Source organism: Pinus tabuliformis, chromosome 7 (genome assembly GCF_031772625.1).
Source record: "Pinus tabuliformis cultivar Carrire ecotype Pingquan chromosome 7, CPIR1, whole genome shotgun sequence".
Classification (NCBI taxonomy): domain Eukaryota; kingdom Viridiplantae; phylum Streptophyta; class Pinopsida; order Pinales; family Pinaceae; genus Pinus; species Pinus tabuliformis.
Genome location: NC_142293.1, coordinates 1,726,757,692 through 1,726,780,929, shown reverse-complemented (window position 1 = coordinate 1,726,780,929; position 23,238 = coordinate 1,726,757,692). Strand labels below are relative to the sequence as shown.

Sequence of the window (23,238 nt, the reverse complement as noted above, 5' to 3'; positions counted from 1 at the left end):
ATTTCAAATATATGAGAAAAAAATAATCTGATTCAAAAAAACAAACAACAGATTTCAGGTATTCCTTACAAAAAGAAAACTTTTCATTCGCAAAGCAGAGGAAAAGGAATATTCTTAAATATCAAAACTTTATACCGTATTATTTATTTATGTATGGAGCTGAACTTGATAAAAAATGGGAAATACATATAAATATAATATCTTATCATATTCTAACTCAAAACAATGCTTTAAATAATATAATATCATATTCTAACTCAAAACAATGCTGGAAACATTGTGGAATGGTTTTCTAGGCCTGAAGATGCTTAGAAGTAAGGAAGAATTCTTTGAATACCCATACAGGTTGAATGTTGCAAAACATTAGCATAAAAAAATAAAAACTGAATATACTATAATAATCAATTAATTTGATATATATATATATATATACAACCAATTAATTAATTAATTAATTATATATGTATGGTTTTTTGATATATATAAAATATAAATTTACTAAAAGTTAATAGAGATAAATGTTTTACATTGTGTAGAACTTGAATTAATAAAGAAATAAATATTTTAGATTGTGTAAAATTTGTTGTTTTCAATATAAGTGATTAGGAGTAGTTAATAGAGATAAGTGTTTTACCTTGCGTAGAACTTGAATTAATAAAGAAATAAAAATTTTAGATTGTGTAAAATTTGTAGTTTTTAATATAAGTGATTAGGAGTCATTATGCTATGCAATAAGAAATTATTATGTATTTTTTTTCTTTAAATGTTTGGGCATGAGCTTTTTATTCGCAATAAATATTTAAGATTGTGTAAAATGTGTAGTTTTCAATAATATAAATGATTAGGAGTCATTATGCTATGTAATAAGAAACTATTATATATTTTGTTTCAACGTTTGTGCATGAGCTTCCCATTTTATAGATTTTTTATGGGCTTTATTTCTTTATGTAATTTCATCTGCATCTATTTGTGTTAATAGTACCCAAACTTACAAAGAGGAATGGTGAACGTTTTGTTTACAATGTTAGAAACATAAATGAGAGATCAATATATTATTAATTATTATTAATGGAATTATATTTAGGAAGCTTATAAAAAAAACAATAGTAAGCAAAGTTGATTCATCCCATAAAACACAATTCATTAAATGATAATAGTGCATTTACTATAAAAATACATAATTTATAAATTATTTTACTTTTAAATTTATATATAATTATAATAAAAAATATATAATTAAAATAAATTTTAAAAAAGCCAATTTTTTTGAGATAATACTTTATCATTTATTTTCAAAATTGTCATTAAAATTTAAAAAAAATATCATTATAGTTTAAATAAGCTTATTAATTAACAATATATATTTTGGTTTAAGCAATAATACATGGTATATCTTTATAATTATAACTTTCAAATTTAAAAGATTTCTTATCAAACTAAAAAGTGTTGGAGATCAGATGCACATCAAACAATAAAACATATACACAGCCATAAAATCATGCACAGGCAACACAGGAATTTAACGTGGTTCACCCAACCAATCTGGGCTACGTCCACCAAACATAGGCATCGACAATTCTTTATTAATCAAACAGGAGATTACATAAATCAAATCCTCACAAACTCTCACCCTCACACCAAAAAACAATCCGTATGAATACCTGTTTTATAGCAAGGAGGATCTAACTGCCTCATAAATCCTCTCAACTCAAATTTAGGATGCATTAACTCCCTCCCAACAAACTGGAGCTAATCTAGGAACTAATTCCTATTGTTGTCATCTACTGAGATTTTGCCTATTTTATTCAAAACAGAAAATCTCAACAATCTCCACCTTGACAACAATTAGCCTGATGCCCTGTTATTATTATTTTATCTTTTCTGCAAGCCAAGAGAAGCCAAATACCAACGTAACTTCTCTAACAAAACTGGTTTCGTGAACATGTCTGCACAATTCTCCTTTGTATGCACCCTTTCAAGAGAGACTCCCCTTTCAGTGATAACCTATCTTACAAAATGATACTTAATTGGAATATGCTTTGATTTACTATGATAGGCCGGATTCTTAGCCAAATGTATTGCACTTTGACTATCACAAAGTAACCTGATGTTGTCCTGTAACCTACCAAACTCACCAAGAAAACCTTTCAACCAAACCGCCTCTTTGCAAGCATGCGAAGCAGCAATGTATTCTGCTTTAGTAGTGGATAAAGCGACAATGTTCTGTAGCTTTGACATCCAGCTTATAGCTCCACCTGCAAGAGTAAAGACATACCCTGAAGTTGACCTTCTCTTATCCAAGTCACCTGCAAAATCGGAATCAACATATCCGCAAACAAATTCACTACTCTTATTGTAAGTGATACAATAACTATTTGTGCCTCTCAGATACTGAAGCACCCATTTCACTGCTGACCAGTGTTCTTTACCCAGATTTTCCATGTACCTGCTGACAACCCCAACTGCATGTGAAATATCTGGTCGCGTACACACCATCGAATACATTAAACACCCTACTACATTAGCATATGGAATTCGAGACATATAATCCTTTTCTTCATCTGAATTAGGACATAAACTCGAAAAAAACTTGAAATGGGAAGCGAGAGGGACTGACACAGGCTTCACATTATTCATACCAAATCTCAAAAGTATTTTCTCAATATACTTTTGTTGTGATAGCCATATCTTACCATTGCTTCTATCTCTGAAAATCTCCATGCCCAAAATCTGTCTTGTTGCTCCTAGATCTTTCATATCAAACGTCCTTGCCATCTGAGCCTTCAACCTGTTGATTTCTTCTATGCTTTTGCTTGCTAAAAGCATATCGTCAACATACAATACTAAGATAATGAATATGCCATTATTTAACTGTTTAAAATAAACACAATGATCATATTCACTTCTAACATATTTCTGACTCAACATGAAAGAATCAAACTTCTTATACCACTGCCGAGGCGACTACTTCAGGCCATATAAAGACTTCTTGAGCCTGCAAACAAATTTCTCATTTCGATGCTGAACAAACCCTTCCGGTTGTTCCATATAAATTTCCTCATCTAAGTCACCATGTAGAAATGCAGTCTTAACATCTAATTGCTGCAACTCTAAATCAAGCAAAGCCACTGATGCTAACACAATTCTAATTGAAACAATTTTAACCACTGGTGAAAAAATCTCATGAAAGTCAATACCGGCTTTTTGAGAAAACACTTTTGCAACCAGCCACGCTTTGTACCTGTCTTCCGTATCATTCACACCTTGTTTCAGCTTGAAAACCCATTTACACCCCACAGTTTTCCTGCCTTTCGGAAGCTCAACCAGATCCCATGTGTTGTTCTTACCCAAGGCCATAATTTCGTCCTTCATGGCTGCTTTCCACTTATCACTCTTCGAACCTTCTATTGCTTCCTGAAAGCACAGAGGTTCATCGTCATTAGCAGTAAATGCAACAGAAGTGACATAATCATCATACCTTCTCGGTGGCCGTTTGATTCTTGTCGACCTCCTTAATGATGTTTCTGGCGCTTCCTCGATTGGCAAACTATCATCTGTACGAACTTCTTGACGATCAGTATCTGAGACCTGTTCATGATCTAGACCTGCACCTTGTTCATGATCTGATTCTGAAACCTGTTCATGGCTAGTATCTGAACTATGGTCATCATGACTATCATTAGAAATGCTATCAAACTGAATGTGCTAAAAATCGGATACATCATCCTGTTTCAATCTACTATCTACATCTAATTGTACAAGAGAGGATTCATTAAACTTTACATCTTTGTTGATGATGATTTTGCGGGTAGTAGGATCCCACAATCTATATCCCTTTGTTCCAACACCATACCCAACAAAGATATACCTTTTCGACTTTGGATCTAATTTAGTTCGTTGATGTTTAGGCACTAGAGCATATGCATCACAACCAAACATTATGAGTTTAGAATAGTCACAAGGGTGTCCTTTCCATACCTCTTGCGGAATCTTGCAGCCTATCGCCGTTGATGGAGATCGGTTTATCACATAACAAGTTGTTGCCACTACTTCCGTCCACAACTCCTTTTGCAACCCGCCATTAGTCAGCATACTCCTTGATCTCTCTAGAAGAGTCTTGTTCATGCGTTCAGCAACTCCATTCTGCTGAGGAGTATAAACCGTGGTCTTATGTCTCTCGATCCCTGCATCCTTGCAATAGCTGTCAAACTCCTTGGAAGTAAACTCACCACCATTGTCAGTTCTTAAACATTTTATTGTTCTACCAGTGCTGTTTTCTACCAATGCTCTAAACTGCTTGAAAACTGAAAAAACATCAGACTTCCTTTTCAACATGTAGACCCACACTTTCCTAGAAAAGTCATCAATGAATGATACAAAATAAGACGAACCACCATATGAAGTTGTAGGAGCTGGACCCCACACATTTGAATGGATATAATCAAGTATGCCTTTACTAGTATGTTTGCCTGTTTTAAACTTTTGTTTACATTGTTTTCCAAACAAACAATGCTTACAGAAATCTTTCCAGACTTTAGATTTGGAAGTAACTTGCGATTAGCCAGAATTTTCAACCCTCTTTCACTCATATGCCCCAATCTTTGATGCCATAAGTGAATGGAACTACTGTCATGTTCAGATACCGTAGACACATAAGCTGACCTTGTACTTCCTTCTAACTGAAATAGATTTCCTACCTTCTTAGCTTTCATAACTAGTAAAATACCTTTGTAAATTTTCATTACTCCACCTTGAATTACAGTTTTATATCCATTTGAATCAAGTGCTCCTAATGAAATCAAATTTTTTCTTAAACCTGGTACATGCCTCACATCAGTTAATATTTTTGTTGTCCCATCAAACATTTGCAGTTGTATACTCCCAATTCCCACAATATTACATGTTACATCATTACCCATGTACACAACACCATCATCAATTGATTTATATGTCTTAAACCATTCTTTATGGATACACATGTGGTTTGATGCACCGGAATCTAACAACCAATGTTGACCATGATTTGACACATTAACTGATAATACTTCATCACTCATACCTGAACCAGATGTCGAACCTGTGTCTGTCGTATTTGCCTCCTTCTTCTCTGTCGAAGAATCCGCTTTTGAAGTTTGCTGCTGTCGCTTCCAACAGTCCTTCTTTAAATGCCCTGATTTGCCACAAAACCAACACTTTAGCTTACTCTTCTTCCCTTTCAACTTTGAACGTGAGTCACTCGACCTCCTGGAGTGTCTTTCTTTCGAACGACCTCTAACCATCATAGCTTCTGATGTAGAGGTTTCGGAATGCGACCTTCTCCTTGTTTCTTCCGATTATAAGGATGCAACTACATCATCAAACTCAATAGTTTCTGATGAACTAAGACTTACAGAAGTAACAAAATGATCCCATGATTCGGGCAACGAGCACAATAAAGTAATAGCTTTATCCTCGGATTGAATATTTACTTCTATACTTTGTAATTGCACAAGAAGAGTATTAAAAGCATTTAAATGATCAGCAATCGATGTACCTTCCTTCATTCGCAAACTGTACAACTGTCGCTTCAGGAGAATCCTATTGGTTAAGGATTTGGTCATGTATAGTTTCTCCAGTTTCATCCACAAACCAGCAGCTGTTGTTTCCGACACGATATTAAACAGGACATCATCAGCTAGACACATTCGAATAACACTTATCGCTCTTTCATCCATCTCGGCCCACTCATTATCTGTGATGTTGTAAGGCTATTTGGATTTGCCCAACAACGCCTTTGCCACACCATGTTGGACAAGCAAATTGTACATTTTCACCTTCCAAATCTCGAAATTATTCTTGCCATTAAACTTCTCAATTTCAAACCAGGCACTTTGAGTTTTCGCCATCTTCTATCAGCAAAAAACACAATAATCTCCAAAACCCAACTTTTAAATACCAGCAATTAAAAGAAAATTGCCTATGCCTTATATGCCTTTGCTTTTACAAAAAAAACTTTTTGTTTGTTTGTTTACTGTGAAAATTACAAATATTTAAAGACCACCGCCCAAATATTTAAAAAAAAAAATTGCTTGCTTCTGGCCCAAATAATATGCAGTATTCATTAGTGACACATTTCATAACGGTGCCATGGACAATGAATGATCCACACATCATTGAATATTGTGATAAAGCACACCATAACCATCACACTCTACTATGAAGATACCTCATAACCTACATGATGCATATGGAAATGATGGTCGTAGGTACACGAGAAACACATATCGGAGAAGAGAGACCAGCACGCAACTCATTAACACGCACCAGCGATGAACTTAATGGTCCACGCACCAGAAATAATTAACAACGCAGCAATTAACAATGCACCAGGCAGCAATTAACAATGCACCAGGTTATAGATTTTCCACCACGCAGCAGTATGCAGCACTCGGTCAGCCACTTTATTTCTTCACACTCTCCACAGGCAACGCACCACCAGTTCACGCAGGAAAGGCTCCAGCACGTCATACGCAGGACTCCAATCACGTTGCTTCACGCAGCAGGCACCAAGCACTTCTAGCGCCTTTGCGCTCGACCTCCAGTACGCAAGTCCAACTCGCCTCGGTTCTCGGCCTCCAGCAATCAACAGCACCTCCAACATGCTCTAATACCAGTTGTTGGAGATCAGATGCACAACAAACAATAAAACATATACACAGCCATAAAATCATGCACAGGCAACACAGGAATTTAACGTGGTTCACCCAACCAATCTGGGCTACGTCCACCAAACATAGGCATTGACAAATTTTTATTAATCAAACAGGAGATTACATAAATCAAATCCTCACAAACTCTCACCCTCACACCAAAAACAATCCGTATGAATACCTGTTTTATAGCAAGGAGGATCTAACTGCCTCATAAATCCTCTCAACTCAAATTTAGGATGCATTAACTCCCTCCCAACAAACTGGAGCTAATCTAGGAACTAATTCCTATTGTTGTCATCTACTGAGATTTTGACTATTTTATTCAAAACAGAAAATCTCAACAAAAAGTCATAAGTCGTATCCATTCATCTGATATCTATTCAAAATTATATTATTATTATATTATCTATTTCTTTAATAGATAAATTAAAATAATATTTTTATATTAAAAGAAACAAAATTAACCTATAGATTCAAGATCCAATGCTATTATTTACTAATTCAAGATTCAATGCTATTATTTACTATTCATTGACTTACATTATCTTTGTTTACCTATTCAAACATGAAAGTAAATAAACAATTATCATATAGTATAATATGATATTCAATATTATTATTGAAAGAACATAGTATGAGTGGTATTGCACATATTTTTGTGTCTAGACACATGTTGTTAATCTCACTGTAGTTGTATTATGAAATTGTTATTCTATTTGGGGAAGTAATAGCACCCTTATATAATAAGTTATTGCAATTTAAATTTTTCAATGTTTAAAAAATATATATTAAATATAAAAATAACTTATTCAAATTTTATAATATTTAAGAATAATATAGTAAATATAAAAGAACTATCCTTAAACGAAAACAAATTCGTATAACATATTTAAGTTAGACTTTAAGAATAAATTATATATATATATATATATATATATATATATATATATATATAATATAAAATTTATGTAAAAAACAAAAATAATATTTATTTAATTATTTGTTTATTTAAATTAAATATAATTAAAAAAATATTAAAAAAAATAATCCTGAAAAACAATAAAACAATTTAAATTAGACCTAGCTATTTAAATCAAAGAAATTTAAATTATTGATTTGGGAAAAAAATTAAAGAACATTTTAATTTAGATATCATTTTTGGGATTCAACTGCGTTAAGTAAGTCATGCGTTAAGTAAGTCATTCAAACGTATGACCATTTCCATGAGAGGTAGTCATAACTGACTAATTTCTCATGATTTTCGAATAGTTCACTTAGCACTCATTGCATCGTGTGATGCTCACAGGGGTGAAGAAGTGGGATTGAAACTAGTGAAATGTGGAGAACGAATCACATAGCATCAATCATCACTTCCGGGGCTTGCACCCGGTAACCCCCAAAAATTCGAAACATTATAGATAATGGAAATAATTATATATCAAAATACATGAAATGAAAAAGCTGAAGTGTTCACAATGTACTTGGCACTGAGATGAGAAATAATAGTCACAGAGGCTAGTACTATGACGTTCTTATCAAAGATAGGATGAGAATGTCATATTAATAAAATTCTTAATCTCACTGGTGGGTAATTTTTGAAGTCGAGATTAATATATTAATAAAATTATTAATTATTATAGTGGAAATAATTATATATCAAAATACATACAATGAAAAAGCTGAAGTGTTCACAATGTACTTGGCAATGAGATGAGAAATAATAGTCAGAGGCTATTACTATGACACTCCAATCAAAGATGGGATGAGAATGCCATATTAATAAAATTCTTAAAATGACAGGTGGGTTATTTTTGAAATCGAGAGTAATATATTAATAAGATTATTAATTAGTAAGAAAAATGGACATTATTTTCAAATTAAGAATATAATACTCATATTCAGATGTGATGAGAATGTGGAAGTATAATTGCGATTAGTTTGAATAGGTTTTTGGTAGAATATTATTTTTAATTTAATTTTTCATAAAATACAATAACATCTTTTTTAATGAAATTATAAATATAATGTAATATATTTATAATTACATATATTTTTTTATTAGAAATTTATATAAATGATTTGTTAGGTAGACATAAATATAAAATTAAATTTTATATTTTATAACATTTTTATATACTTGTAATAAAATTCAATTATGTTAATTAATATTGGCCTACAAAAATCATCAACAATTTATGTATGTTACTTAAAATTTGCCTATCACTACCCATCAAAATGATAAGTACAACCTTTTCTCTGTGTAAGTTCAACCTTAAATTGGCAATAGAGTGCGAAGTCATTATTTGTCAAATTGTATTCTTCGGTTAATTCAATGTATATATAAATAAGGCTTCAACCTACTTAGTCAATTCAGTTTTCACCATACCCTGGGCTACTCGAGATTCGAGCAAACAAAAGACTTAAAATCATTGGACACCAAATTTTATAAAATTGATGTTGTTCAGACCATATAGGATAGCATTTCGAATGGCGAAATACTTTGAAGAGAAATTGCAGTGGCTGAACGAAGTGGGGTTGATATAAATCCTCTGAGTGCCAATAACATTGCCAGTATTTTTAGGTCATCATGTTTCTCAAGGAAGAAAAAGACTGCAGCATGAAAATTCTGGTTACATTTGAACGAGAGGCACGGTGACCGTTGAGATTGGATTTGAAAATAAAGAAGTAGCGATGTAAACCAATCCAATGGTTGCAAGGAAAAAGGTATGCCATGCTACTAAATTGCAGGCGAGAGTGATCCAGTAGCCCACTGTTTGTGTCACGGAACGGCGGCCTTCTGATATCAGGTGTCCAGGCGATACGAAAATAATGGAGAAATTTTGGAATGCTAGGTTAGCCAGTGTGAGAAGCAGCCCATTGATTGCACAGGCTAAAATGATGAAAACAGAACCCAAAATGAAGCGGTCTCTGCTTACTCCTCCTGGTCTTTCGCCACTGGACCAGATTCCAGACACAACTGCACTAGCGAGAAGAAACACGATGAAGTTCAAAGAACGTGGTGTAATCCCGTGGTGATATAAGAGAAAAGTGAACATTGCACCGAAAACGAAGGAGGTGACGCAGAGAAGAGCATTACCAGAGGGATAAAGCGCTGAGATCCTAATTGACATTCCACCCAAAAATCCGCATACCAGCATAAATTTGGCGGCAGCAAAGGATAATCTGTTTTGTGGGTCAATTAGTATGGGGAGCGGTGGTATAGGAAAACCTATACATAATAGCAACCATTGTAGCAGAAGGATATGTCCGCCCCGTTGGAAGTACGAGCAGGTCAACAGGGTCCCAGCCGAGTATCCCAAAATCCAAGCAACAAAACAAATGCAAACCACCGACCACTGCAAAGTTCTCTCATCGTCTCCAACATGAATGCTACTGCTACTGTCATTTACTGCTTCAGAATCGATTTCAGTGCGCTCGCTATCGCACTCCAACTCGCACTCTCCCTCTCCTTCCATATCTTACTAGACATTTTTGAAATCCTCGTTCCAAATTTCAAGTCATATTGAGGAAAAAATGTTTTGGTTCGCAATATAAATCTTCACACTATAATTCTCTAGTTAATTAATTGAAGCTGAGATTCTCATGATGAAACTAAAAATATGAGGTTAATAATTGTGTGTCCAAACGGTTATATTATTTCTGTTTGTTCGTTGCGTTGTTAATTCTCCATCCAAACTGTTATTTTAATTTCTGTTTAGCTCTTGCTTTCCCACTGCAAATTGTTATTTTAATTTCTGTTTGTTGGTGGGTTTAGCTCTTGCTTTCCCACTCCACATTGTTATTTTAATTTCTGTTTGTTGGTGGGATCGCCATTTCCAACCAAACTGTTAGTTTAGTTTTTTTCTTTTTTTTTTCTTTTTCTTTTTCACGCTAAACTCTTTAATTTTTTTAGTGTGGGTGGTATGTAGTGCTTGAATGGCTTTTCTGTTTTCTGTTCTAACCAGACACCATTCCAATGAGGTTTAGTCATGTTTCAGCTTATCTCTTCCCCACACGGACCGAAAGAGCCATATTTCTGGAAAATGGTATTGCGCATCTTTTGAATTTATTCGTACAATTGAGGATTCTCAGACACGTCCACAGTCTTGGCCGCTGTACAACGATCTGGTCGAATTATAGTAACAGAATCGGACTCAACTAACCTTTTAATTGTTAAGATAGTCTTCGGCAAAATCACATAACCAATCTTTTGTCGACACGTTTAGAACCAACCAGTGTGGTTCATCGTCAGGGCAAGTTGAAGAACCAATCTGGGTTAGCTAGATTAAATAGAGCGTGCAGAGACTGGGTTAGCTAGATTAAATAGAGTGTGCAGAGACTCCAACAGCTATAATGCTAACGGCTAATTTTACCTAATGAACATGGTCAAACTACTAAAATAGTTTAATTAATATTTCTAGAAATATTTAAAATAGGTAAATAAAGGAATTCATAAAAATACTATTAATATTATTTCAAATATTAATAATTTAAATTATAATGGTCATTATATAATCTATATTGAATGATTTATTATTATTCACATATAATTTAAATAAATTGAATAATAACAAAATAGTATAATATTAATATTTTAATTATAATGGTCATTATATAATATATATTAATTGATTTATTATTATTAATTATCTTAATAAATAATATATCCATTTAATAATAAATAGATATATTATTAGATAATTGAATTCATTTGTTAGTTTAAAAATGGATATATTATTAATATTATTTCTATAGTATAATATTAATATTTTAATTATAATGGTCATTATATAATATATATTAAATGATTTATTATTATTCAATTATTATTTAAATACAATTATTATTTAAATACAAGTGAATGGTAATAAATCCTTGCTATTTTTATAATTTAGTTACAATAGGTAATTATGTAATAATTATTTAATGGTCCATTGGTAATTATATAATATATATTAAATGATTTATTATTATTCAATTATTATTTAAATGGTAATAAATTACTACTATTTTTTATAATTTAATAAATTACTACATTAGGTAAAATTAGCCGTTAGCATTATAGCTGTTGGAGTCTCTGCACGCTCTATTTAATCTAGCTAAGCCAGATTGGTTCTTCAACTTGTCCTGACGATGAACCACTGGTTGGTTCGAAACGCGTCGACAAAAGATTGGTTATGTGATTTTGCCGAAGACTATCTTAACAATGTTATGGATCACAGAAGTCTAAATTCCTTAATAACCTTTTAATTCTAATTTTTTTCAGCAATTTTTAATTCTAATTTTTTTTTAGCAATTTCTTTTATATATATATATTAATGATAATATCAAACCTGAATTCAGATTTTCACAAGTATGCAGGATTTATTTTTAATATTAATATTATTTAATTATTCAATTTAGTAAAAAATATATTTTATTAATTTTTAAAAATTGTAAATATTTTGGATATTGTGTGATATCATAATCTTTATGTGATATCATAATGTAGAAGGTGTTGCATTGATGACCAAGAAGTTATCTATAAGTTGGAGTTTTATGTTTTGATGTCTCGGTATTTTTATTGCTTAATATTAACTATTAAAATGTAAATAAATAAATAAAATTAAAAAAAAAATGATGAAAAATATTAAATAATTAAATAAATAAATAGAAAACAAAAATAAAAAATTATACGTGTGAATATGTACAGCTTCAAAATCTTTGAATACTTCTTTGAATTTAATTTAAAATTATTTATGAATATCAAATAAGATTCTAAACTATCATATATATATATATAATTCAAATTTGATAAGTTATAAATTAAATTTTATTATTTTTAAAATTATTTATTAATATATGTAAAAAAATTATAATATAAAATAAAGAGACATTATTATTTGAGGTAATTTTGAATATATCTTTTTTTTTCTAAGTAATATTGATTTATTGATATGGTACAAAAAAGTTACAAAGAGGCATGGCCTCAAAGTTATTGATCATCTGTCATCATCAAAATTTGAAACTGTTTGTTTTGGACTACCCCAACATAGGGGAAACCACTCCAAGAAGACTACCCCCATTATGGGGGAAACCAACCCATTAAACCACAAAAAACTATAGTCAAGTAGACCTTGGTTTTCCTGAAAAACAAAGAGAGAATGCATTTCTAGAACCAAAAAACAGGGACATATCCAAGAGACAGTGAGACATGTCCACCTAGCGGAGACTCAACCAGAATACCAAGACATATCCAGAACCACAAAACCACAAAACAGTGACACATATCCACTTGGAAACTAGACACATTTGCACGAGGTCATGTGTTAAGTCAGTGGCTCCTCTGAAGTTGGCTCCTCCTAAATCCGGCAAGCAAATTGATACCAGTCGTCATCCTCTTCAGACGCACCTCATCCCTGAGCAGGTGGAGCCTCCTCAGTGCCTCCTGCATCCATTTGTCTCTCACAAGTGTCAGCCTGCCTATTGCCTGATGCTTTCGTGCCATTATGCTTGTCCTCTTCCTCTGAAGTGTCACCAGCTTCAGCCTTGCCATGCAAAGCCTTTCTGCTTTCACTTTTATGCTTGTTGCCCGGGATGCTTATCCCTTGGCTACCAGGCACTTCCCTGCTCTGCTTGTCCCCGCAACTAAACGGAGGATCTTGTGTCATAGACTCTTCCTCGAAGGACATTGTGATAGTTGTTGTGATTGTAGGCCTATTTAAGGAACTACGGAAGCGAAATTGAGTGTTGTGAGGGGTGGGATAAGGAGGAAGTGGGAAATCCGCAGAGCGAACAACATTGTCCCTCCTACCTCTACCACTTTGGGTATTCAAGTAGCGATGAGTGGGGTAAATGAGCGGGTTGGAAATCTCAATGGTTGAGTCCGGGGAATCAGAGGCAAAACTGGTCGAAGCCTGCAAGTGGGTAAAACCTCCATGAGTTCCTCCACGTCTACTGTGCATGCGATGCCTGAGGTGAGCCATGGCAGAATTGTAAGATATATTGACAGCAGAGGAATTGGAGGAAAGGCGACGCTGAGGGTGAGCAGGGGTGGTCGGGCCTCGGTCTAAAAGACAATGACTGGAATGTGAAAAATGGAAACCATTACCAAGATCCAAGCAAGGAAGAATCAGGCAGCGACTACCTATTGCAGTTCTAATACACGGTTTAGCGGCTTGTGGAGAACAGACACCATGGAGAAGAGGAGGATTAACCAAACGATCTGCAGGGGCGATGGCTATGAGGGAGGTGAATTTGTCACAGCTTTCGGGGTCATTAATTATTGCCTGCAATGTGTTATTAATCCGTCTAAGGTAAGCTCTCGGGATGATGAAGTTAGCCAGATGGCTCTCCATTCTGCTGGCGATCTGTCTTGTCACCTTAATTACCACTGTTGACACCCGCATCCGGGTGTGTTTCCTCTCCATTAGCACTTTCCTTTTGCACCAGATCATTGAAATCCTGCAATTGATGTGTGTTGGCTATAGTGCTAAGAGCTCCCACATGAAGAGTCTTACCACTATCAATGTCGATGTTTGCTAAGAAGTCTGCTACTTTGTTACCATTCCGATGAATGTGCCTGATGGTTACTGCTCGATGAATGAATAGCCATTGTTCAATCTGTTCCAACCTTTCCACCAATCTCCAACTGCTACCCACTTTGTGTGTTGGAGTTCCCTGTAAGATCTGATTGACCATGTTAATTAAAATCTGAGAGTCCCCTTCAATTATGAGTGGGAAGAATCTATTGCTCTGAGCAAGGAGAAGTCCTTGCCATATTCCTTCTAATTCAGCCGAGTTGTTTGTATCCCAACCAATTGACCCCATAAATGTTTGGAGAACATTGCCCTTGTGATTTCTGAATATTCCTCCAAATCCTGCTTTACCTGGATTTCCTTTTGACGCTCCATCAAAGTTGAGTTGTACCATGGGTGGTGGGGATGGAGTCCATCAGTTAGGTGTAGCTCCAAATGGAGGGATTTTCCCTTGGTGTGCCTGCTTGTGATTCCACTGAAGGTTCCAGTTCACCCATATATTTTGTTCTTATGGAATGGAGGGGAAATCATCATCAAGCCAAGTTTGGAGCATCAAGGATTCTCGTATGTTTTGACATATGTTGTTCCATAGAACTTCTATAGGAGAGGAGTGGTCCTTGAATATGCGACTATTTCTCTCTTTCCAAATTGTCCACATGAGAAAACCTAGTATTAGCTTCCATAGGGCATTTAATATTTTTCTTTTGTAAGGATGTGCCCAAGAGAAAATAGTGCTGGTGGAATTCTCCTTATTTCATCCATCTCTTTGATCTGAAGTTGACTTTCTCCCAAAGTTGGGTTGCTCACAGACATGAGTTTAGGAGATGTTCCCTAGTTTCTTCTTCCTGTTTACAATTTGGGCAAATGGAAGGTCCGTGAAAACTCCGTTTCCTCATATTATCCAAAGTAAGGATTCTGTTTTGGCACAACAACCAGAGGAAGGCAGAGATTTTTGGCCAGATTGGGGGATCCCATACTTTGTTCCAGAGGCTACCCTTGATTGTATGGTCCCTTAGTATTATATCATATGCTTCTTGGGATGTGAAGGTTCCTCTCGTTTCATAACCCCATCTAATGATATATTTCTTATTAGAGAGGTGTATTTTCCTATTTGAGAGCTCTGTTTCTAGGCTATCTTTGATGGACTGCGTACCTTGCCCAAAAATGAGGTTTGAGCTTAGCCATTGTCTATAACCTTGGGTGTGAGTGGCCTCCCAAAGTTGATTTACTTTAATCATCGGTTTCTCTACCCATTCCTGAAGCTAGTGGGGTGTGAGTAGGTCCTTCAATTTGGGTCTTTGTTGCCAGGAGTCCTCCCAAAACCTCGCATTATCTCCATTCCTGATTTCCCAAAAGCTGTGTTGTTGAATTAGATCTTTATGCTGTTTGGTAGCATTCCAAATTAGAGAGCCTGTGCCAACTTCTTTGAGCCGAATTAAATCATCTACTGGTCTATTATTAGCATATTTAGCTATCTAGAGGATTGCCCATGGAGTATGTGGGTTCGAGATCCATTTCCACCAGATGCGTGCTCCCATGACCTCGTTGCTATGCTGAGGATCCCGTAATCCAGTGCCTCCAGAAGTTTTTGGGTGGCAAACTATTTCCCACTTTACCAGAGCCCATTTTCTCTTTTGTTTCGTATTTCCCCATAAAAAATCCCATTGAAGATTTTTGATTGCTTTAAGAACCCATTTGGGTGCTACCAGTACTGAGAAAAGGTAGAGCGGCATAGATTGTAGCACTGCTTTGATTAAAACTAGGCGGCTCGCCATGTTGAGAGCTCTAAAGGTCCATGAAGAGATACAGGCTTCCAATTTTTCTAAGAGTATTTTCCAGGATGAGTGCTTTAAGGCAGAGGCTGTCATTGGAGCACCCAAGTATTTGGAGGGTAGAGACGTAGTTGAGAAGCCCAAAATTCTGGTTATGGAGGATTGAGTGATGGAAGGTGTGTGAAAGAACAAAACTTGGGATTTTTCTTTGTTAATGCAGGCACAAGAGGCATTTGAAAAATCAGATAAAATGGACTTCAGTTTGAGGGCTTCTTGAATCGAAGGATGACCAAATAACATATTGTCATCCAAAAATTGTTGGTAGGTGAAAGCAGGGGTATTTGGAAAAGAAAGGCCATGTAATTACTGGGTATGAAGGGCATCTTTGATATATCGTCCAAGACCTTCCACCATTATAACGAATAGAAAGGGTGAGAGAGGGTCCCCTTGTCGGATACCTCTGGATGGGTGGAAGGGGGTAGAAGGGATACCATTGACTCAAATTGAGAAGAAAGTTGAGGTGATGAGACTCATAATCCACCTAACACATGGGTGGGTGAAGCCAAAGGCGAGAAACATTTTTTGAATATATTTCCAGCTTAAAGTATTGAAATCTTTTGAGAGGTTGAGTTTTAGGAGAATACCTACCTTTTTGTACTGCTTTAGGGAGTGAATGATCTCATGTGTGAGAATAATGCCATCCATGATTTTCCTTCCTTCCACATATCCTGATTGCTCCAGTGATATAAGTAAAGGAAGTAGGAGCTTGAGGCATGTGGCAATCACTTTGGAAACAATTTTATATATGACATTGCATAATGCAATAGGTTGGAATTCGTCGAGCATTTGACTGTGCTCCTCCTTAGGGATGAGGGTGATGAAGGTGGCATTCAAGGATGGAAGCATCCATCTGCTTATTCTAGATTCCTCAACTACTTTCCAGACTTCCTCCTTGATTAGATACCAGAATTTGTGAAAGAAGTCTGAAGTGAAGCCGTCTGGTTAGGCGCTTTCCCTACTTTGAGTTGTCGCCTAGCTGTCTCCACTTCCTGTAAAGATATAGGCCCGAGGAGGATTTGATTGTGTTCCTCAGTTATGATCTTAGGAATATTCTTAGTGATTTTCTCTATAGCTAGCAGTCGATCAATCTGTGGTTCCTAATGCACCATTCGAAAGTGGGTGAGGAGTTCCTGTTCTATATCCTCATGCTTTTCTAGATATTCCCCTTGTTGATTTTGGAGGTGAGTAATGTTGTTGTGCATTCTCCTTTAGATAGTGGTGTGGTGGAAGAACTTTTTGTTGCATTTGCCCTCTTTAAGCTATTTGATTCTCGACTTTTGTTTCCAAAGTATCTCTGCCTACTTTTCTCTTTCTGAGATTTGTGTTTGTAGGTGGCATTCTTGTTCTGCTAGGGCTTCAGATCTACCTTCAGCTATGATTCTCTACTGTAATTTTTGAATTTCTTGTTCAAGAGCATCTTGCGCTTGAAAGATATTGCCGAAGGTAAAGTGATTCCATTGTTTTATGTTTTTCTTGAGATTTTTTAGTTTTTGTTGGAGCTTATACATTTTTGTGCCTTCCAGTGGATTGAAATTCTTCCATGTCTCTGTAATCAGGTTGTGAAAGTCTGGGTCATTCAGCCAAAAAGATTCAAAGCAAAAGGGCCTGCGAACATTGCCTCCCGGTCTTTGCCATTGAAGTTTAATAGGCTAGTGGTCTGAGATAGAGAGTGGCAAGATAGATGCTGGGTAGTCCCCTAAAAGATGTATTGCATTGTCAGAGAGCAGGAATTTGTCTAACCAGGATGTTATTTGGAGGGCATCTGCACATTTGTTGTTCCATGTGTATACGCCATTATTGAATTCCATATCTATGAGCCTGTTGTTATGGATGTAGTTTTTGAAGTGAGTGCTTTCACAGTCCAGCTTGACCCATCCTCCTCTTTTTTCCTCCAATTTTGTTATCATGTTGAATTCCCCTCCTGTGATCCAAAGTTGGTGGGATCTTTCTAAGTTGATATGAGTTAAAGTGTTCAGAGTGTCTACCTTGTTTGTTGCCTCCTGGGGAAAGTAGACATTGGTTAAGTGTCCATGAACGTTTGTCCCTATTATATGGAACACGGCTTGAATAAATTTCTTAGTAGCATGTATGTTAGTAAGTGTTATAGCTCTATCATCCTAAACTATGGCTAGCCCTCCTGAGGCTCCTATGGCTTCCACAACAACTTCTTTTCTTCCTGACCATGCTTTGGCGAGGATCTGGTCTAGCATTGTGGATTTACACTTGGTCTCCTATAGGAAGAGAACTTGACGTTTTTCCTATGGTAACATGTTTCTTATTAGTCGACCCTTTCCCAGGCTATTGAGCCCTCTAATGTTCCATGAGATGAGCTTCATGATACATGATTGGGAAGGGGATTGTAATATTTGGTAAGCTTGGAGTATCTTCCAGATTCCACCAGCATCTCCCCTATGCGGATGGTTCTCTGAAGATCTGTTTTCCTTCCTCGTTTCTTATTGTCTTTGAAGATATTTCTTCCATCCCACTGACTGCCAGTTTGGATACCTAACGATCTTTGCTTTTGTGCTCTTGAGAGAATTACCTCTAAGTTCTCTAGCTGTCACTCGGGGATTTTGTCATATTCCCTTTTCTTACATGCATGTTCAAGTCCCAGAATATCTAGGTCTCCGATGTCGAAGCTCTCTGGTTCCTCTTCCATGTGTTGAACTACTTCTTGCTCTGCCTCTGTATCATCTACAATCGTGAGCTGCATCTGTGTGCTATCTATCTCCATTCCTTGAACATTCCTTTTTGGCGGGTTACTAGGAAAGGGTGATTTGAGATCTGCAGGTTGCTTAGAAATGAGGGCTTTCTTTGAGCTTGAGGGAGCAGAATGGGGGGTAGTCTTAGGAATGGCTTCAGGTTGTTCCTGGTTATCTAAGATATGAACCTCCGGCTGGAGCAGAGTTTCAAAGTTGTTACTTGTTGATGGCAAGGAGGTGTTGATGACAGGTTTTTTGACTGAGGAAGAGGGCTTTTTGTGGGTCTTTTTGTGATTGGAAACTTTTGTGAACCCATCCGAGTCAGGTTTGTCCATTGTGGGGGTGGTCATGGATTTCATATTCGAGGGACAGTCTCGGAATAAATGTCCCAGGGTGTGGGATTTTTTATATCGAAATGGTACAGGCTCGTAATCTATTGTTTGTAACCATTTGTAATCATCATGGTAAAGGCTTAGCGCATCCAGGAGAGCTTTGCTGAGGTGCATGTATACATAAATCCACGCATAGGAGGTGTATCGCTTCAGTTTTGTCTCCTCTACCACTTTGATGAATTCACCTAAACCACTCCCAATGTCTTGCAGCGAGTCTTCGTCCTAGTACTCCAGAGGGAGAGAATAAAGGCATAGCCACACCAGGGCCCAGCTCAGATCTTCTTTGTCTGGGTTAAAATTCTCAATCCATTCTCGTAGGTATAGTCCTGCTGCATTGAAAAATATGGTCTGGCATCCAGTACCCTGTTTTGATCCTCCAAACAATTGAAAATTGCAGTAAAGAAGCCCTTAGGCCCTAATGGCGGAGTTATGTGCCCTTTTGGTTTCCATTTGGCTGCTATCTAGCCATGTAGTGCTTTCTCCATTGGCGAAAAGCCTATGAACTTTACTATCAAAGCATGATCCTTCATAAACTGGATATGATTGTTGATCCAGTGACTTGGGAGCTTGATTTTAGGTCTGTCCACTGCTACACTCTTGTAGGTGGTTGACGTCACTCTTGGTTCTTCAGTTTTGTTGTTATTCCTTGGCGCATTTTCATGTTCTGTTTCTATATATTCTTGATGGTCCTTCCTGACATTTTTTGTTTGTCACAGGGCGTTTTTTGTATTAGCGGGGGGGAGGCATCATGTCCTCCCCCTGAGGGGGTTCCATCACTTGGTAGCTATTCCTTATCGTGTTGTAGTTGTCTTATGGTTGGAGGTTAATGGCAGAATGATGCAGTCTGTAAAGGTCTGCCAGTTGCAGAGCAGTATCAAACCGTAATCGCTCTCACCTCATTCAGCTCCATGGATACTTGAATATATCAATGAGTATATTATTGTGATTTATAATTTATGATATTGAGTGACTTATCACTTTTATTTATAGTATTTAAATATGAGGAAATTATTTAACAGTTGTAAAAACTTTTAAAATTAAAGAATTATATAACATTAGAATTCAAAAATAAAAACCTTAACTTGTTAGTTAATATTTTTTTATAAGGATAATTTAAATATTATAAAAAATAAGTTAAAGATTAATTAATTAGTAATCAGTTATCAATGAAAAGATGTTAGATATATAAAAGTTTTGAATTATCCGGAGAATGGCAATTTTTTTGGCCATATATTTGAATTTTTGGAAATATTTACAACTTACTTATGCACATGTTTGAGCTGAATACAAAATTTGAAAAAAAAAATTTAAAATTTATGGGAGTGGGGAATCCACTTTTTTTTTGGTATATATATATATATATATATATATATATATATATATATATATATATATATATATTCCAATTTACCTAGCACATTATATATTATGAGAGGACTTTTGTCTTGTTTTATTGCTTAATGGTTATTTGATTTTCCATTTAATAACTTAAAACTTCATGGTGGTCACGTTCTCACTTTGTCAGCTAATTATTCCAACATTGGACTAAACTGACTTTATAATCGTTAATTCGCATGATTGTTATTTTCCTTACGAAAATAGTGATGTCACACCCCTACACCTGCATTAGTCTTTCAACCGCTTATAGCGAGGTGCGGCACCACCGAAAACTTTCTTTTCACCAATACTTATGTTCATGGACTACGCCTAGCCATTTGATACTTAGTTTATTTTTTTTTACCAAGTATTATCTTTAACCTTTATATAGATGAAAACCCATACATATTCATCATCAATAGCAATTAACACATATACAATTGCACAACAGTATAAAGGGAGGGGCAACTCCCTGCAATATGAGTCTGCCTGAATCAATAATATAATCTTCTTTTATAAGTACAAGTTAAATCTTAGGAAACCCAAAATTTACAGTTAGCCGATTTTCCAACTTCAGCAAACTCGGTTGCCCAGCTCGTCAGCACCTCCACATGGTCACCACACAACTCACCAACCCTTCATTCACCTCGGCGCACAATCATGTTGTTTTCCCAACTTGGCACGCCTCATCGTAACCAAGTCGCCACACACGGGCACCTCCGCACGAGTCACACCTCTGTTCACAACTCCAATAATTCACCATTTCCACCATTTCATCGTGCACGGCATGCCCTACCAAGGTCACCCGTCTGCATGATTCTTCACTTCGGCGTGCCCTCACCCAGCAGCCCGTCCACCCGTTCATCCATTCACCAAAACTTTTTTACCCAAAGTCATTCACCCAAGTTGCCACACGACTTCACCTGGGTCGCCCGACAAACTCACCCGGTTCACTTGAACGACTTCACCAGAGTTGCCCGACAACCTTGCCCGGTTCGCCCGAATGACCTCACCTAAGTTTTCTGCACGAGTTTCATGCACGATTTTTTCGCCCAAGTTTCTCACCTGAGTTTTTCACCTGACTTTCCTAAATAAGTTTTTCACCTGAGTTCCGCCCATCATGCGGGCTCATCCACACACCGTAGAGCTCCTTGTTCGAACTCGTGTTGGCTAAATGATTGATGGCTCGTATCCACAAATGCTCCACTAATATATACGGGCAGGTGGCGGGTTATGTCACCTGGCCGACCAACGCCCATCACCCAATTCAACTCATTCAACATGTTGCCTTCACTCGATTCAAGGATCGGCCTTCCTAACTCGTGGTACCACCCTCTCAACTCGCCCAACATCGTATAAACTCATCCAAGGTTCGTTTCGCACACATTTTTCACAAGTCCTTCATACGGTGGAATTGCCTTGCCCGTCGCACGGACTGTAGGTCCTTACCTCCTCCCCCACTTGAAGTCATTGTTGTCCTCGACAATATCTCGTCCCGGCAACCATATGTCACCAAGATATCCATACGAAGGCATACACCCCATCAATATGTCATATATCAGAAATCATCTCAATCCATGATCATCAACCACCCTGTCACAACCTCCACATGCTGCTCCCATCATGGAAGGCTAGCCCCTCCATCTCAAGCTACATGCTTCCTGTGACATATCATGTTGACCTCATCATGTGTCGTCCTCATGTGAACTGTTGCCATGATACTCCAACACAATGCTAACACATCTCTGTACACGCTACAGCCCCATGTTTGAACTAGTTTGGTAGCTAATCCAACTGTCACGCCCAAACCATGAGAATGTACATCCTCATGCCATCACTAGTCGTTTCTCAGAACATCCCATCACATCCTCAACTCGATCAAGAATCCATCTCCATATAAGTGTAAGCCATGCTCAGTTCCATGAAGTAGTCCTCATCTCATCTGCAACATGTTTTCCATGATGTTTGGTGTCAATGTACTGCATGAAATCAGCCGCATCTATCCCAACATCGTCCATCTACAAAACTTCCATCTCTTCAAGGTGAAGAGATTATATCCCGACTCTCCATGTGCCACATCCAAGTCCATGAAGCAACCTCCATCATCTCTGTTATGTGCCATCCCTCAAGTCTACCATAGAAACAAGTATACACCTGTCTCAACTATCCATGTGCTGCCCATGATCATAGATCAATCAGCTCCCATGTGTCAAAAGTGGTTGAGTCTCAACTCAACCCATGCCCAAGTTTTGCCACCAAGGCATCATCATCGTTGTAACTCCATCACTCCAAAGTGTCTCATATCGATCCTCCACATCAAGTCACTCTTCTAAGCCACACCCATGCATGTACTCAAAAGTATGCATCCCATTGTGCATCAAAGTCTCTGACCTCAGCTCCTCAATGCATTGGATCCTCCAAGTCCGCCATATATGAAGTCCCCAAAAGTCACAACCTCATGTCAACATGAGCTACATAAGCCATCTCCAACCAACACTCTAGCAAGCATACAAGTCTTGGCCCAAAGGTTTCTGTAAGGTGCCTGAGCCCTCCATGTAGTAGGAATGCTCCATAGCCTACTCATAATTCCATCCAAGTCCATGGCCTTGTTCTACAAGAGTGCACAACCTCTCCATCGGCTCATACATAAAACATCTCCATGTCACACTAGTAAATCCACCTACACATGATCCCTGCCTTGGCACTCCTCATTGGATGCCCATAAG

At 36.7% G+C, this 23,238-nt stretch overlaps 1 protein-coding gene across 1 annotated transcript; it reads right to left on the bottom strand.

Moving 5' to 3' along the window:
* Positions 1 to 9,322: 9,322 nt before the first annotated feature.
* Positions 9,323 to 10,168, bottom strand: LOC149255223 (putative purine permease 11). Its single transcript, XM_089454980.1, has one exon. It carries the CDS (start codon positions 10,166 to 10,168, stop codon positions 9,323 to 9,325), a length of 846 nt encoding a protein of 281 aa, XP_089311106.1.
* Positions 10,169 to 23,238: the final 13,070 nt, after the last annotated feature.

What these genes read in the sequence shown, in the direction of transcription:
- LOC149255223 (XM_089454980.1), bottom strand. Translation starts at nt 10,168, where the DNA reads ATGGAAGGAGAGGGAGAGTGCGAGTTGGAGTGCGATAGCGAGCGCACT.